A 16,050-nucleotide genomic window follows, 5' to 3' on the forward strand; every position below is an offset into this window, starting at 1 on the left:
ATATACTAAAATACCTTGTCTGAAGTAAAGCCTCCATTGGTGTTAGCCTGTCCTGTAACTGTCTGGACACTGCAGTAAGCAAAGATGCACAAGCTGTACTGCAGCCAGCCAGATCTTCATCTTTCACATAATTCAGTAAGACAAAATACCAATAGACAGAACCTGGAAAAAACAACAAAAATGTTTCTTTTTCCTCCTTTAACTCTAACAATGAGAATTTAAGATTACCTATTTATTAGCATACTTCCTTTTGCTAGAAATATACTTTTTCTGGAAAAAAAATCTTACAGGTAATTTACAAAGACCAAATCCCGGGAGGGATCAAAGAGAAACTTAAAATATAAACAACACCCTGAGGCAGTCTTACACTAAGAATTTCAAATATTTCTGAAGAGTTTTATCAAGCCAACATAGGCATTTAGGTGTATAGTAATGTGAGATGACTCTCAGGGACACTTTGAAATAGCTGAAAAAGTGAGGAGACTGCAGGTCCTACAAATCATCCTTCACAAAATACTGTTTCTCTGTACTAAAATTTTTTTAAAATAGTGGATAGCAGTGAGCTTCAAGCAGCCCACTTAAGTGAATGAATGGGGAATACAATTATTCTATAATGCGTTAGATACAGATCAACATGGCTTAAAAGCTGATCATGACAGTGTATTTTTACATTTTTTAATAAAACTTGAAATGTTTAACTGCTAACTACATGCCAAAATTTAAGCATCCTATCTTTAAAACTATCCTTAAGAAACTTTTAAACATTAGAGAGTACCATAATGAGCAATTGAGTCAAAATGTTCTAGTTCATAGTTAATAGTTGTAGCCAAAATATATTCAATGTAAATATAAACACTCTTTATCTAAATTAAGAAAATAATGTAACTTTTTAATAACTCTGAACAAGCATTTTTTTGTTCTTTAACACAAAGATGAAATCTTTATGAAATATGTAACTCACTGAGGTAACTTGTTGAATGGGTTTTTTTTTTTTAAATCCTGGACTGAAGCAATTCTCCCTCCACGGCCTCTCAAAATGCCAGGATTACAGGTGTGAGCCACCGTGCCCAGCTTAAATGGTTTTTTAATAAAACAAATTGAGCCAGGCACGGTGGCTCACACCTGTAATCCCAGGCACTTTGGGAGGCAGAGGCAGGCAGATTACCTGAGGTTAGTAGTTCAGGACCAGCCTGAACAATATGGTGAAACCCCATGTCTAAAAACAAAAACAAAAACAAACAAACAATAACAAAAAAAAACCAGATTGTGAGAAATGTCTATCAATAAATAAAATTTGGCTTAAGAGGCCAAATTAGTAACCCTTCATAACACCATATACTAGAAAAAACAGTAAGAATCTTTAAAAATCTTTATTATCTTACATATGTGCTATTTTAGAGAATTGCTTTATGAATTCCTACTTGATAACTACATTAATCCTTTTGATAAATAATAATTGCACATATATGGGGATACATGTGATGTTTTGATATATGCATGCCATGTATAATGATCAATCACGGTATTTAGGATACCTGTCATCTCTTCTCATTGGGAACATTTCAAATGTTCTTTTAGCTATTCTGAAATATACCACAAACAATAGTCACCCTACTGTGCTATCAAACACTATAACTTATTTCTTTTAACCATATTTTCATACTAATTTATCAACCTCTCTTCAAACCCTGCTCACCTACCCAGACTCTGGTAGCCATCATTCTACTCTCTACCTCCAATTATATTCATTCCTTTTTTTATTTTTTGAGACGGAGTCTCACTCTGTCACCCAGGCTGGAGTGCAATGGTGTAATCTCAGCTCACTGCAACCTTCGCCTGCCAGGTTCAAGTGATTCTCCTGCCTCAGCCTCCTGAGTAGCTGGGATTACAGGAGCGTGTCACCAAGTCCAGCTAATTTTTGTATTTTTAATAGAGATGGGGTTTCACCATATTGGTCAGGCTGGTCTCGAACTCTTGATCTCGTGATCCGCATGCCTCACCTCCCAAAGTGCTGGGATTACAGGCATGAGCCACCGTGCCCAGCCACATTCATTCTGAAAGCATTTCAACAAGGTCCTCAGGTGCTTTAAAAAAAAAAAAAAAAAAAAAACTGGTCCCTTTTAGGAAATTCCAGTTTGTCACAGTCCCTAGCAATTAAGGATATGCATTCTCTTTCCGGGTCCACAAGGGGGCATAGTTTTAAGGGCAAAAACTTCCCAGTGCCATGCCCCTCTCATATTTATCTCCATCTGGGAGATTTAACAGTTTATGTTTGAATTTCAAAGGCACAGGAAGAAATTAAGTGTCAATGACCCCAGCGGAAGTTTAAAGGAACTCTTTTCATTGGGGGGGTGGCACTTAGAGAAGGAGGGAATTCGTCCCATGTTAAAAGTCCTTGTCCCCATACCCAGCCGGATTCCCCTTCCACACTCTTGATGGAAGTTCTCTCCTCTCCTCCTTTTTTTCACCCTCTTTTCTCTACCTAAATAAAATCACCTTTCTGTAACACTTCTTGGGTTCGGTATTTACTTTACAAGCTTACAGCGTACCTGCTGTAATCCTCTCTTTCATTCCTAAGAAAGCTAAAACCAAAAACCTACAACATTCTCTCAGGCAAGCTGTGCCTCACCAGCACCCAAAAAACCCAGTTACATAATCATATATAATATATGCAAGTGCAATGACATCTGGACTGTTTTACTTATTTATGTCACATCCTAGTCAGTAAACAACCAAACAACTCAATGATTGTAATGAAGTACTGAAACATAGTTATGAAGTAAGATGACTTGATATTTACCTAACTGTCCCATGAACCTTTTCTTTGGAGTATTGTTGACAGTGTATATGCCCACCCAGTCACAATTTATTGATCCCTTCAAAAACTACAGATAAGCTACAGAAAAGTAAACTTTCATAGAGAAAAAAATAGTTACAAAATAATCCTAAGTATACATGTGAGATGTTTCATATAACTATAACTATATAATTTTACATACCACCAGTTGCTGCTGCAGGTAAAAATGACATATTATCAAGTAAAGCCTTCAACAGAACAGATCCAAATCCTGGTTGACATGGGTCACATTTGCCATTACTGAAAAATTTTTAAAAACAAAAATTGTAAAGACATTGCTAAAGGTCTAAATTCAACCCTAAACTTGGTGTGGTACCTAAAAATCTTTAAAATGTATTCTATACTGATTAAAAGAAAAACCTACCTTAAAGCTCTATAAAATACCGAAAGATAGTAGGGACTGATTATACTAAGGATCTCTGTAAATATTTTCTTATGCATTAAACCATTATCTTAACAACAGTCAATATTGACCATCAGCTCTTAGACACTTCCTAGATACAGTAGCAAGTAGGAACCTTAAATATTAGGAACTCTTATATACAGTTTCAACTTCTACAGTTTCAGTTATACATGGTCAAGTGCAGTCCAAACACAGGTGAGTACAGTACAATAAGATATTTTAAGAGAGAGAGACCACAGGAAAAAACAGTAATATATATATAGCTCAGTACTATCTACAGTTTCAAGTATCCACTGGGTGGGGCAGGGAGGCAGTTCTTGGAACACATTCCCTGGGAATCAGGGGAGACTGTTCTAATTTATTTCAGGGTTTAGAAAAAAGGATCTGCACAATGCTACAAAAAATGTTGGTAAGATTTTTATGTAACAGAGAAAACACTTTGGGGCAAGAAAAGACAATAAAAGAAAAGTAGGGAGTGAAAGGGGTGAAGAGTTCCCTTGTCAAATTCTCCAAACTGCTACTAATAGGCAGAGAAGCTCAGTGGACTTCTTTTCTAATAAGTTAGACTTATTTAACATAATACTTTGCCCTTAGAACCCAAAATCCTTGCTAAGATTATCAATGATCCTCATCAAGTTTTGAAATTCTCTTAAATTATAGATACATTAAACAAGGATCACATTACACTACAAACAAGGTATTACCCACTAAATCGCAAGTGTACCTAGAAAGTATGCTTTCAACTTAAAAACACACCAACCTAATGCACAGTGCTAGAAATCGTGCGCACTTATGGGCTATACTTCGTCCTGCCTCAAAGAAGCAAACACGTACGATGTCTGAAAGACATTTCCGTGTTTTTGAAAGTAGGCTCTCATTTCCTTCCTTTGAGCTGCAAAACAATAGCAGACATTTAGACTCATCTTGAACTTTAAATCCAAAGGGCAATCAACAGTGGTAAGCAAAATTTTAATTATTAACCTTCCAGGTCCATTTGAATGAACTCCAGCTAACCAACAGAGAGTATCCAACACAAGACTCTGAGCATGCTCTGTTATCTGGCCATCATCTGCTTTTCTGCAAAGAGTGTTAAGAAGCTTCTCATGAAATTCTGAAAACTGTAACATGGCACATCGTTGCACTCTACAAAAAAAAGAAATATAAACACATTACCAACCAAAACAGAACAACTAAAGCTATCACAACCTAGATGGTCATGCAATGTTTCATTTTAAATCATGAACATCACAAGTACCTTTAAAAATAAAATTAATAGCTATATGTTGAGTATTTCATTTGTAGAAAAAGTTTAAAGAAATCACATTTACAATAATGTGCTATCCTGTAACAAGGAACGTGTGTAATTTCTTTTTGTTTTTTTTTTTTTTCTCCAGAGATTGGGTGTCCCACTGTTATCCAGGCTAGACTCAAACTCTTGGGTTCAAGTGATTCTCCTACCCCCCACTCTTCAGTAGCTGCTATAGGTACATGCTCCCTTGCCTGACGAGTATATGTCAAATTATTATCTTTCATCCATTCCTACTACATAACAAGCATTATGTAGACACCAGAAATAAACCAATGAAATATAAAGACAACTAATACTCTCATCAAGATTACAATTATTTAAGAAAAATGGAAAACAAAAATTTTCAGGTAAAAGATTTTTACATTTGTGTGTATATGTGTGTGTGCTGGTATGTTTTGTACTTTTATTACTGTAAGAATAGCAAGAGAATGCAATGAAATTACCTTTCCTTAGAAATTGAAGTTTTCTTAAATCTTCGAATGGTGACTGAGACCTCTTGAAGTAAATCACAGCCCCGGAGGTTTTCAGACTTACGGGTACCACCTGCATTTTCATTCTTAACATTAGATGATTTTTCCTAAATGTTAAAAATAAAATTTTAAAAATAAACTAAACTAAAAATTCTTTCCTATTAAAGTTATAAAGAAAAATAATTGAATTATGGCTATCAACATAAACATAAATCTCAAATTAAAATGATAGCTTTTACTCTCATATTCAATACACGATTTTCTCCAGAATTATAATAGGGTGAAAAAGAAAGACACAACCACCATTTTAAAGGCAATAACCCAATAATTACAGATGATAAAACCAAAGTCCTGATCCAACTCCCCATTACTGCATTTAAAATAATTACGTGAGGCTGGGTGTGGTGGCTCAGGCCTGTAATTCCAGAGGCCAAGGCAGCCGGATCACTTGATCTCAGGAGTTTGAGACCAACCTGGCCAACAGAGCAAAACCCCATCTCTACCAAAACATTACAAAAATTAGCTGAGCATGGTGGCAGGCACCTTTAATCCCAGCTACTCAGGAGGCTGAGGCAAGAGAATCACTTGAACTCAGGGGGTGGAGGCTTAAGTGAGCCAAGAACACATCACTGCACTACAGCCTGGGTGACAGAGGAAGACTCTGTCTCAAAATATATAATTAATTAATAATAAATAAATAAATAAATAAATAAATATTTGACATATGTCAGACTCCCCAATCACTAAAGTTCACTCACTTTCAATATTTAAAAAATGGAGGTAACAGAACCTGCCATGCCTACCTCAGAGTTATACTGAAGATTACATCAGATAAAGTATACAGAAGTCCTTGAAAAACTGGAAGACCTATATATATATGTAAGATGACTGGTGTTACTGATAAGTATCAGTAAAATTCCTCATGAATAATGATGATAAACAAAACCTCCTTCCTGAGTTCCAGGAAATCCAACATAAATCAAATTATAAAGAGCTGCGCAGTTCACAGCTACTTTGAGAAAATAAACCATGAGGATAACAATCTGTCATAAAATTATTTCCCAACTTCTCTATCTGTATGCTCCCAAATATTCACCAAAAACAGGGTTATGAGTTGCCAACAGAGGGCATACGAAGAAACTCTCATACCAAAAGAAATAAATATTATGGTCCAAAATAATTATAAAGGGAAATATCTGCTAACAATTACTCCCTACTCAGTATACATCATAAAAGCTAGGTAATTTGCCTAAAGTTAATTCAGGCTGGGTGTGGTAACTCACCCCGGTAATCCCAGAACTTTGGGAAGCCAAAGTGGGCAGATCACCTGAGGCTAGGAATTAGAAACCAGCCTGGCCAACATGGTGAAACCCTGTCTCTTCTAAAAATACAAAAATTAGCTGGACATGGTGATGCATGCCTGTGATCACAGCTACTACGGAGGCTGATGTGGGACAATGGCTTAAACCTGGGAGGTAGAGGTTGCAGTGAGCTGAAATTGCACCACTGCACTACAGCCTGGGGGAAAGAATAAGACTCCATCTCAAAAATGTAAAATAAATAAAGTAAAATAATAAAGTTAATTCAAAACACTTTTCTTCTTAAATACATTTAACTCACTCCAAAGAAAAAATACAAACAAACCACGTTATAGCAAAACATCACTGAAGAGTCATACTACTTCTAACAGTATGTTAAATCTGAACCACAATGTTTAAAACAATATTGTTACTGTTCAAAATGACAGTTTTATACCTTGCCTGCTGCAACTTTTGCCAAAAGTGAAGCAAGTGAGTAACCCTTGTTACTCTGGTGTTTTAGAGATGGAAGCCTTACTACAGGACGTATACCACCATTACAAATCTCTTCTGTTCCTCTTTCATTCACTGCCTTGACATGGATTAAAAATGAACGGTATTTTCCTCCTGCCATACCTAGAGAAGTGGAAGAGAATGGGGAAAATAACTGAATCACCAACGAATTCCACTGTTTTTCATCTTCATAGAACAAGATCAACAGCTAACTCCACAAAAAGTACAGTAGACCAGAACTTTCAAATTATACTGCTTGAGCACAAGGAAGTTAAACCACCTTCATATGCTGGCAGCAAAAAACAACAAACAAAACAGTATAAAACTATTATCTTTTCCCCAATATCATTCATTTTAATGGTAAAAATGTTGTAAACTACACATACACAACAAAATTGTCATTAAGCTATCATCCAGATAATTACAGAATGTATATCCATGCAACCTTCTTAAGCATACATGTACACACGTCCACATTATGTGTGCACATATACACATAGTGTTATAGTACTGACAGTTAAAAAAATGTGGCAAGCAGGCTTTGGAGTCACTACCTGGGTTTGAATAATGATGGCTCTTAGGCATGTAACAAATTATCTTCTCTGTGGCTCAGTTTCCTCAAATGTAAAATTAGACTAATAGTGCCTACCTCAGAGTTAACTAAACCACTGTTAACTGTGCTTGGCACAAAGAAAGCACTCAAACAATTATCATTACTAGTATGTGTTCTACATTGTTTTAACTAAATTGGGATCATACTATATCATCTTTATATAAAATACATCTCTTAATTATCATCAAATTACTACATCTGCCAGCAAACTATCAGTCTATTGTTGCATAGGCAGGTATTACATCTTTTCATGATTACAAATGCTATCATTTTACTTAGCTACCCACCTGCTGTGCTAGGACTACACTGTTACATTTTTCTTAACACGACTGTACAATTCTCTGTGTTGTAGTATCTGATATTCTGTTTCATAATTCTTTGGCCAATATTACCCCTTTACTCTTCCATAAAAACTTAGCACTCATCTTGTTCAGTTTCAAAGATGTTGGGGAGAATTTTATGAAAAAAAATCTTAGTATATTCTATGAAAATTCGTATTTTAACAGTATTGAAGCTTTCCAAACATATGCCATGTAATTCCATACTCCATTTTGTCAAAATCAGTATTTCTGGCCAGGCATGATGGCTCACACCTGTAGTCCTAGCACTTTGGGAGGCCAAGGGAAGAGGATCCCTTGAGCTCAGGAGCTGGAGACTAGCATGGGCAACACAGGGAGAATGTGCCTCTAAATAATAAAGAAAGTTTTTTAAACACCAATATTTTTATTTCCACATAAAAATGTAAGATTCACACTCTCACTGAACAAAACTAATTTATAATCTAAACAATTTGAGGTTTTATTAGTTTTTGCTCAGTACTGTATCCCAGCATGAAACCTAACACATAACATCTCAAAAACTTAATGACAATAAGAAAGCACAAAACTTCCATAAATACAGACTGAGTATCCCTAATCTGAAAATCCAAAATGCAAAACTCTTTGAGAGCCAGTATGATGAACAAAGGAAATGCTCCTTGGAACTTTTCACATTTTGGATTTTTGGGTTAGGAATACCGAACTAGTTAAGCATACCACAAATATTCCAGAACCAGAAAAAAACCTGAAATCTGAAACACTTCTGGTCCCAAGCATTTCAGATAAGGGATACTTTATCTCTACTATGTCTGCAATTAAATGTATATGTGTGAATGTGACAAACGTTAGGAAGGAAATGTGCAGAAATGAAAATAGTGAATATGTAGCTATTTTCTTGGGTTGGAGAAGGATCTCTACATCCCACCTCACATCCAAATTTCTTCAAGAATCCAACTAGTCATTTTGTGTTGGTATTTTTTAATTCACCTGCAGGACACAAAAGCTGAAAACATCCTACTGCTGATATACCTATTTATTATGTACATGATAGCTCATTATTTTAAAACATTCATTATAATTTGCATTTGTTTATGACACTCAAATTATTGTAAATGATACCGTCAAAGCTCTTCTAATAAAAAACCCTCTTTTGGTCTAGAGTGGTGGCTCATGCCTGTAATCCTAACACTTTTCGGGGCCGAAGCAGGCAGAATGCCTGAGCTCAGGAGTTCGAGACCAGCCTGGGCAACATGGTGAAACCTCACCCCTACGAATAACAGAAAAAATGAGTCAGGTGTTGTGGCATACACCTGTAGTCCCAGCTACTCAGGAGGCTGAAGCACAAGAACTGCTTGATCCTGGGAGGCAGGTGTTGTAGCGAGCTGGCACTGCACTACTACACTCCAACCTGGGAGACAGAGCAAGACTGTCTCAAAAAAACAAAACAAAAACCTCTTTTGGCCAGGTGCAATGGCTCACACCTGTAATCCCAATACTCTGGGAGGTCAAAGTGGCAGATGATTTCAGGTCAGGAGTTCCAGATCCGCCTGGCCAACATGGTGAAACCCCATCTCCACTAAAGATACAAAAGGAGCTCGGCATAATCCCAGCTACTTGGGAGGCTGAGGCAGGAGAATCACTTGAACCTGGGAGGTGGAGGTTGCAGTAAGCGAAGATCATGCCACTACACTCCAGCCTGGGTGACTGAGTGAGACTGTTTTAAAAATCAAAAACAAAACAAACTCTCTTTTAGGGGAAGAAATTGTAATAATATATAATAAAACTCTGAAGAGATAGGACTCTGATGTGATGGGAAGGGTAGAAATTGCAGAACATAATGTCTGCTTACTCAAAAGAACTCTGTTATGTCACACTAAGTCATCCTGTAGTCATTTCTTCAATGCTTTTTTTTTTCAAAAAGCACTGAGACTCTAAGACACAAAAAGTAGGATCAGATAACTATACAGTTACTTACGAGAAGAAATGACCTCAGCTACCAGAAAATTGATCAAATTTCTAATGAAAGTCCCAAATAAAACAATCTTACTTTTTTAAAGATTAATTTGTTTTTCATCTTTTTACAACTGTGGTATTAATTCTGCTTTTGTAAAATATATGACTTCACCTTTAACAAGTTTGGGGCTTGTTAACGTCAGCATTCCAGCATGCCCTGATAGATCAAGGCCACTAGCAAGCCATACTGGCCCACACAGAATGTCTTCTTTATGATCCTCCAAAAATGGACATAATCTAAGACCTAAAAAGAAAAATACACATTTTTCATTTAAATTATTTAAAATATATTTAATAACCAGATATCCCATTTACATACAATACCACCACACATACTTAGAATATGTTAAAATAAGAATTCATTGTCATGCTAAGAAACTATAATCATCTTATTTATTATGTTGCTTTCCATTCCCATATTTACAATTCACCTTTATTTTCAAAAAAATTATAAAACCATGATTTGATTTCAAATCCCAAGATATTAAAAACCAATAATGCAAGTATTAGCGCAGCTGGGTTCACAAAAGATGAGCTGAAAGTTAAAGCATATTGCCAAAGCAGAATTATAGGTTATTTTTTAATCTTGTTCTTGAAACCAAGTTTTTGCAAGCCATAAGGAAATCTTGCCCGATATGTTGCATTCAGATCACTACTCCTTTTACTGTCATGGACAACAGCTCTATAATTTAACTCACACTGTGATTCCTCTACATCCATGTGCTGCATTTCTTCATTCAAATCAACCAGGGACGGTTTCCCATTTTGTTCCACTTCAATGTTAAGAGCTGGAGACAAAGGAAAGGTGATCTGCCTATCTACTGCTGTTTCTAGAGGATAAAAATATTAGTAAACTTAATTTTGCTTAATATCAATGATTTATGTGCCTAAAAATCTAAAATTTCCTGTTAACTTGAGTACTTGTGTGATTTTTAACATAGATGCCATAAAATGGTTGAAGGAAAATTTTGATTCAATTGTTTTTTACTCTTCTCTTTTATATGGAAACAAAATATCTGCCTAAAGAAACAATTTGCTGGCAACTAAACTAAAAGGTCTTACCCTAGGTTGCACAGTACAAGTACCTGCAGAGCTTTAAAACTACCAAATCCTGAGTCCTCTATCCAATTAATTCAAAATCTGTCAAAAGATTTCACACATACAACACATCCATATATACACAAACTCACATAAATACACAGACACACATACAGTCATCCATCCCTCGGTAACCGCGTGGGTTTAGTTCAAGGAATCCCACAGATGTCAAAATCTAGATACTCAAATCCCTTATATAAAGTGGCATAGTATTTGTATATAACCTTATTCACATCCTCCCATATACTTTTAATGATCTTTAGTTTACTAATAAAACCTAATACAATGTAAATGCCATGCAAATACTACTTACTTACTTACTTATTTATTTCAGAGTCTCACTCTGTCACCTAGGTGGGAGTGCAGTGGTACAGTCATAACTCACTGTAACCTCCAAATCCTAGGCTCAAGTGATCCTTCTGCCTCAGCCTCATGAGTACTGCCACCTGAGTAGCACCGCAGGTGTGTGCCACTGCACAAAGCTAATTTAAAAAAAAAAAATTTTGGAGACCTATGGTCTTGTTACACTGCCCAGGCTGGTCTCAAATTACTGGGCTAAAGTTATCTTCCTGCCTTAGCCTCTCAAAGTGCTGGGATTATAGGTGTGAGCCACCACATGTGGTATCAAAGTGCTGGGATTATAGGCATGAGCCACCATATTTTTTTTTGTTTGTGTATTTTCTTATTGTTATATTGGTTTTATTGTTTTTCCCCCCCTCAAATATTTTCAATTTATGATTGGCTGTTTGTGAGGTTGGCTGACTCCTGGGATGTGAAACCCACAGATACAGAGTGCCAGATGTATAAGTAATTTTTCAAAAAGAAAAATTTTCAAATTTCAATGTTTGAAACAGGAGTTAAGTTGCCATTTTGCTGTGAAATTATCCCCAGCCTGTTAAGCTAACTTATTAAGGAGAAAACACTGAGAAGTTAACATCTAGTTTCTAACCAAGCTAAATGTGTATAATCTACTTTAGTAACTCAGTACATCAAATTCTGAAATTGTAAGAAAAATAAAAATGAGTGTATTTTCTGCATTACATGAAAGGTTGGCTTCACTAATAACCTTAATAACTTCCATTAACAGTTCTAGTCACAATCAAGTCTTCTCCTAGGAAAAGAAATACATAAAGGTAGTAATGCTAAAAGTCAGACTAATTTACAAAGGAACTAATCCCACTTCCAAAAAAAGCATAATTATATTATTCAAGTTTATGCAATTCTGAACATTACTGGGTTACTGCAGTTTTGAAATGTTCTCTGAATTACTTTTCTAAATAAAATCACAAAAAGTAGAGCAGGCAAATGGCAATAAGAACAGAAAGGGACATGAAACTTAGCCAAGTGGAAAATTAGTTTTAAAAAATCAACCACAAAAGAAAATCTTCAACGATAAATTTGATCCATTCTTACCATTCACTTTCCCTAATCCTGGAGCTTTATTTTTCAGCAGTGTCACTTGTATCTGTGGAATATTGGTGATGTTTGAGTTCAAAACGAATTTGAAGTCCACATGTCCAACCATACAAGCTTTAGGTAGTACTAATTCAAATACATGTTCATCCCAGCTGTTGCTGCCAAATAAGGGGAAAAATGCTGAATAAAGCAAAAATCTTTTTTTCAACAATAACCATATTATCATTAAAAGCACTTCTGCTACTTTTTGCTTTGTAACTTCCAACAAAATTTAGTGTTTCTCAATGGGATCAAGAGAGAAAATAACTGTGAATGGAGAAGGTTAAACTTAGGGCAATGAATGATCTTACTTCAGAAATCTATACCTGCCTTGAGACTTGCACATACCAATAAACTCTTGTTCTTTAAAGTGTGACCGATTTAATGTGAATTACCTGCTAATTCCTGGTACCCATGCTAGATCTATGAGTAGGGTCCCAGAATCTTCATTTTAAAACAAGAACTTCTTGCATTTCTTATATATATTTATTCTTGCATTTTAAATGCTATATATATATGCTGGAAAATGAAAATCTCCAAACTCCTCCACTAAATTTAAGGCTCATATCCAAATGTCTACTAGACATCCCAAACTCATTATGAAAAAACCCACTCCCAAATCTCAATAAACAGAAACTTCATTTTTCAATAAACTCAAGCCAAAATCTAAAAGCCATCCTTTATTCTTCTCACACACAGTATGTGTAATATATCAACACATTCTATTCATTGTACCTCCAAATTATATCCAGAATCCAACCACTCTTTTCATTACTTCCATCACTATCACAATGGTCCAAGCTGCCATCAGCATTCCTGAATTAGCACAACAGCAACCAAACTAGAACCCTTGATTCTATCACTGCCCTCCACCACCAGAACCACCATTCTAAATACAGAAGTCAAAGTAATCTTTGTAAAATATAAATCATACCACATCAACCCTGTATTGAAAACCTGCCAACACTGTCCCATCTCATTCAGCATGAAAGTTCCTTTTTTTTTTTGAGATGGGGTCTCACTCTGTTACCCAGGCCAGAGGGCAGTGGCAAAATCAAGTTCACTATAGCCTTAACTGCCTGGGCTCAAGTGATTCTTCCACCTCAGTTTTCCAAGTATCTAGGACCATAGGCATACAACACCACGTCTGGCTCATTTCTTTTTATTATTTGTAGAAATGAGGTCTCCCTGTATTGCCCAGGTTGGTCTTAAACCCCTGCGCTCAAGTGATCCTCCTGCATCAGTCTCCCAAAAGGCTACGATTACAGATGTGAGCCACCATACCTGACCAAAAGTCTTTCTTTTCATAAAAACATTCATGACCCAGCTCCCAGCTATCTCTACCTGTTTTTTTCTTTTTGAAATGGAGACTCACTCTGCAGCTCAGTCTGGAGTGTGGTGGTATGCAATCTTGGCTCACTGCAACCTCCCCGTCCCAGGTTCAAGCAAATATTTGCCTCAGCCTCCACAGCAGTTGGGATTACAGGTGCGCCACCATGGCCGACTAATTTTTCTACTTTTAGCAGAGATAGGGTTTCACCATGTTGGCCAGGCTGGTCTCAAACCCCTTGTCTCAAGTGATACACTTGCCTTGGCTTCCCAAAGTGCTGGGATTACAGGCATGAACCAACATGCCCGGCCCCCAGCTACCTCTTTGGATCTCCTTCCCTACCACTCCCCTATATTCACAGCACTCCAACAACAATGGTCTTCCTTCTCTTCCAAGAACTCATAAAATATACTCCTCAGGATTCCATATTGCTATTGCCATGGAAGCCTTTCTTAGACTTCTTATAGTGAAAATAAAATACATATTTTATCTCTCTCTCTTTCACTCTCTCGCACTTACATGCTACCCAACAACTATTGCCATACTCTGTTTTAACATTCTTCGTAGCTTTTATGCCCATATGGCATGGTATGTATCTGTTTACTTTCTATTGCCATTAGGATATAAATCCCATGAGACTCATATTACTAGTGACTATAAGAGTGCCTGCTTTAATTAAATACAAAACAAGCATTAGAGTATTTGTTAAATAAATCTGTGGACTAAATGACCAAACTAATTGTAGTTATAGATTACTCTCATTATTTCATCCTAAAATTAAGAATATAACAATTTCCAAAATCAATATGACAAATGGAACAATGTCATCACCATGCAAAAATTAGCTTATATAATTGTTAGAGACAATGTAATATTCCTACGCATATTACTGTTTATCTTTTAGACAGTTTAAAACATAAACAGGCTGAGTTGCAACAGGACTTTGGGAGGACAAGGAGGGCAGATCACCTGAGATCAGGAGTTCAAGACCAGCCTGGCCAACACAGTGAAACCCCATCTCTACTAAAAATACAAAAATTAGCTGGTCTTGTATGTGCCTGTAATCCCAGCTGCTTGAGAGGCTGAGGCAGGAGAAATCACTTGAACCCAGGAGGTGACAGAGTGAGACTCTGTCTCAAAAAAAAAATAATAATAAGATAAACAGTTTTATACCTAGGAATGCTACACTGTTTCTAACAAATATTTAAGATAGATGGACTTGGGCCGGGCACGGTGGCTCAAGCCTGTAATCCCAGCACTTTGGAAGGCCCGAGGTGGGTGGATCACGAGGTCAAGAGATCGAGACCATCCTGGTCAACATGGTGAAACCCCGTCTCTACTAAAAATACAAAAAATTAGCTGGGCATGGTGGCATGTGCCTGTAATCCCAGCTACTTGGGAGGCTGAGGCAGGAGAATTGCCTGAACCCAGGAGGCGGAGGTTGCAGTGAGCCGAGATCACGCCATTGCACTCCAGCCTGGGTACCGAGAGCGAAACTCCGTCTCAAAAAAAAAAGATAGGTGGACTTAAAATTAGATATCTTGGGAAAATGTTTTACCTGTCAGTCTGTAGTTTCCAAGTTCGAGTATGCTGAGCAGCATCACCATGGTGTTGCTGATGCAGATGCTGAGGATGCCTCCTTTGCTGCTGTTCTTGCTGAACTTCCACCCAGCATGGAGGAACAGTCGCTGAAAACCTTGGAGTCAAAGTCTCAAAGCGGGTTAGCTCCACTAGAGATGTCAAGATTTCAAGGGTGAATGGCTGGTCCACCAGTAAATCAACTCCTTAACATTAGCGAGAGTAGTATTTGAAACAGTTAAAAAAAAAAAGAAGACAATGAAGTTTTAATTCACGGTTATGTTTTCAACTGTAATACTTGCAAATATTCTGAAAGTTAATAAAGTGGGCTCAGGTATCTGTATATAACTAAGATAACTAACTCTGGCTAAAGAATAGCAAAGAAGAAAATTCTAAATATTCAAATTTAAAATTAGAGAGAATACTCACTCGTGAAGAAACCCAAACCCAACCTGTTAGAAAAGGTCTCACTGAGCTTTAGCTAGCCCTAATGAGGGCAAGAAAAGCAGTGGTACTAAAATGCAAGCCAATGTACATCAAACCAATAATTAACTTTTAGACCTTGTTATTTACAAAATAAAATGCTAGACATCAGCAAGTATATACATAAGCCCTTTTATAATGAATAAAAAACTAAAACAATCAAAAACTATATGGTAAATAAATACTTACAAACTGTAAAATTAAATTGTGTTTTTTCTGCTTCTGTATTAGTTAAGAATATCTTGTATACATCCTAGTATTATAAGAGTAATAACATGCTTCATACTGATTAGGTTTATTTATAAATACTGTA

General features: G+C 36.5%; 1 protein-coding gene across 50 annotated transcripts in view; it reads right to left on the reverse strand.

Moving 5' to 3' along the window:
• The window catches only part of BIRC6 (baculoviral IAP repeat containing 6), a 250,707-nt gene that overhangs the window by 155,231 nt on the left and 79,426 nt on the right, over nucleotides 1–16,050 (reverse strand). For 25 of the 50 annotated variants that reach the window (XR_013526680.1, XR_013526682.1, XR_013526679.1 and 22 more), the window contains 10 exons: nucleotides 15,235–15,460; nucleotides 12,305–12,465; nucleotides 10,492–10,623; nucleotides 9,906–10,037; nucleotides 6,795–6,973; nucleotides 5,013–5,146; nucleotides 4,242–4,403; nucleotides 4,021–4,152; nucleotides 3,000–3,097; nucleotides 15–162 (listed from right to left, as the gene is read on the reverse strand). Coding sequence is in view for 45 of the 50 variants with exons in the window: in XM_078349540.1 (XP_078205666.1) it covers nucleotides 15–162; nucleotides 3,000–3,097; nucleotides 4,021–4,152; nucleotides 4,242–4,403; nucleotides 5,013–5,146; nucleotides 6,795–6,973; nucleotides 9,906–10,037; nucleotides 10,492–10,623; nucleotides 12,305–12,465; nucleotides 15,235–15,460 (1,504 nt within the window). In the remaining 5 variants the exon portion in view is untranslated. The remainder of the gene's footprint in view (nucleotides 1–14; nucleotides 163–2,999; nucleotides 3,098–4,020; nucleotides 4,153–4,241; nucleotides 4,404–5,012; nucleotides 5,147–6,794; nucleotides 6,974–9,905; nucleotides 10,038–10,491; nucleotides 10,624–12,304; nucleotides 12,466–15,234; nucleotides 15,461–16,050) is intronic. The other 25 variants (XR_013526681.1, XM_078349543.1, XM_035272853.3 and 22 more) reach the window with 2 other exon arrangements.

The sequence above is a fragment of the Callithrix jacchus genome, chromosome 14 (genome assembly GCF_049354715.1).
Source record: "Callithrix jacchus isolate 240 chromosome 14, calJac240_pri, whole genome shotgun sequence".
Lineage (NCBI taxonomy): Eukaryota > Metazoa > Chordata > Mammalia > Primates > Cebidae > Callithrix > Callithrix jacchus.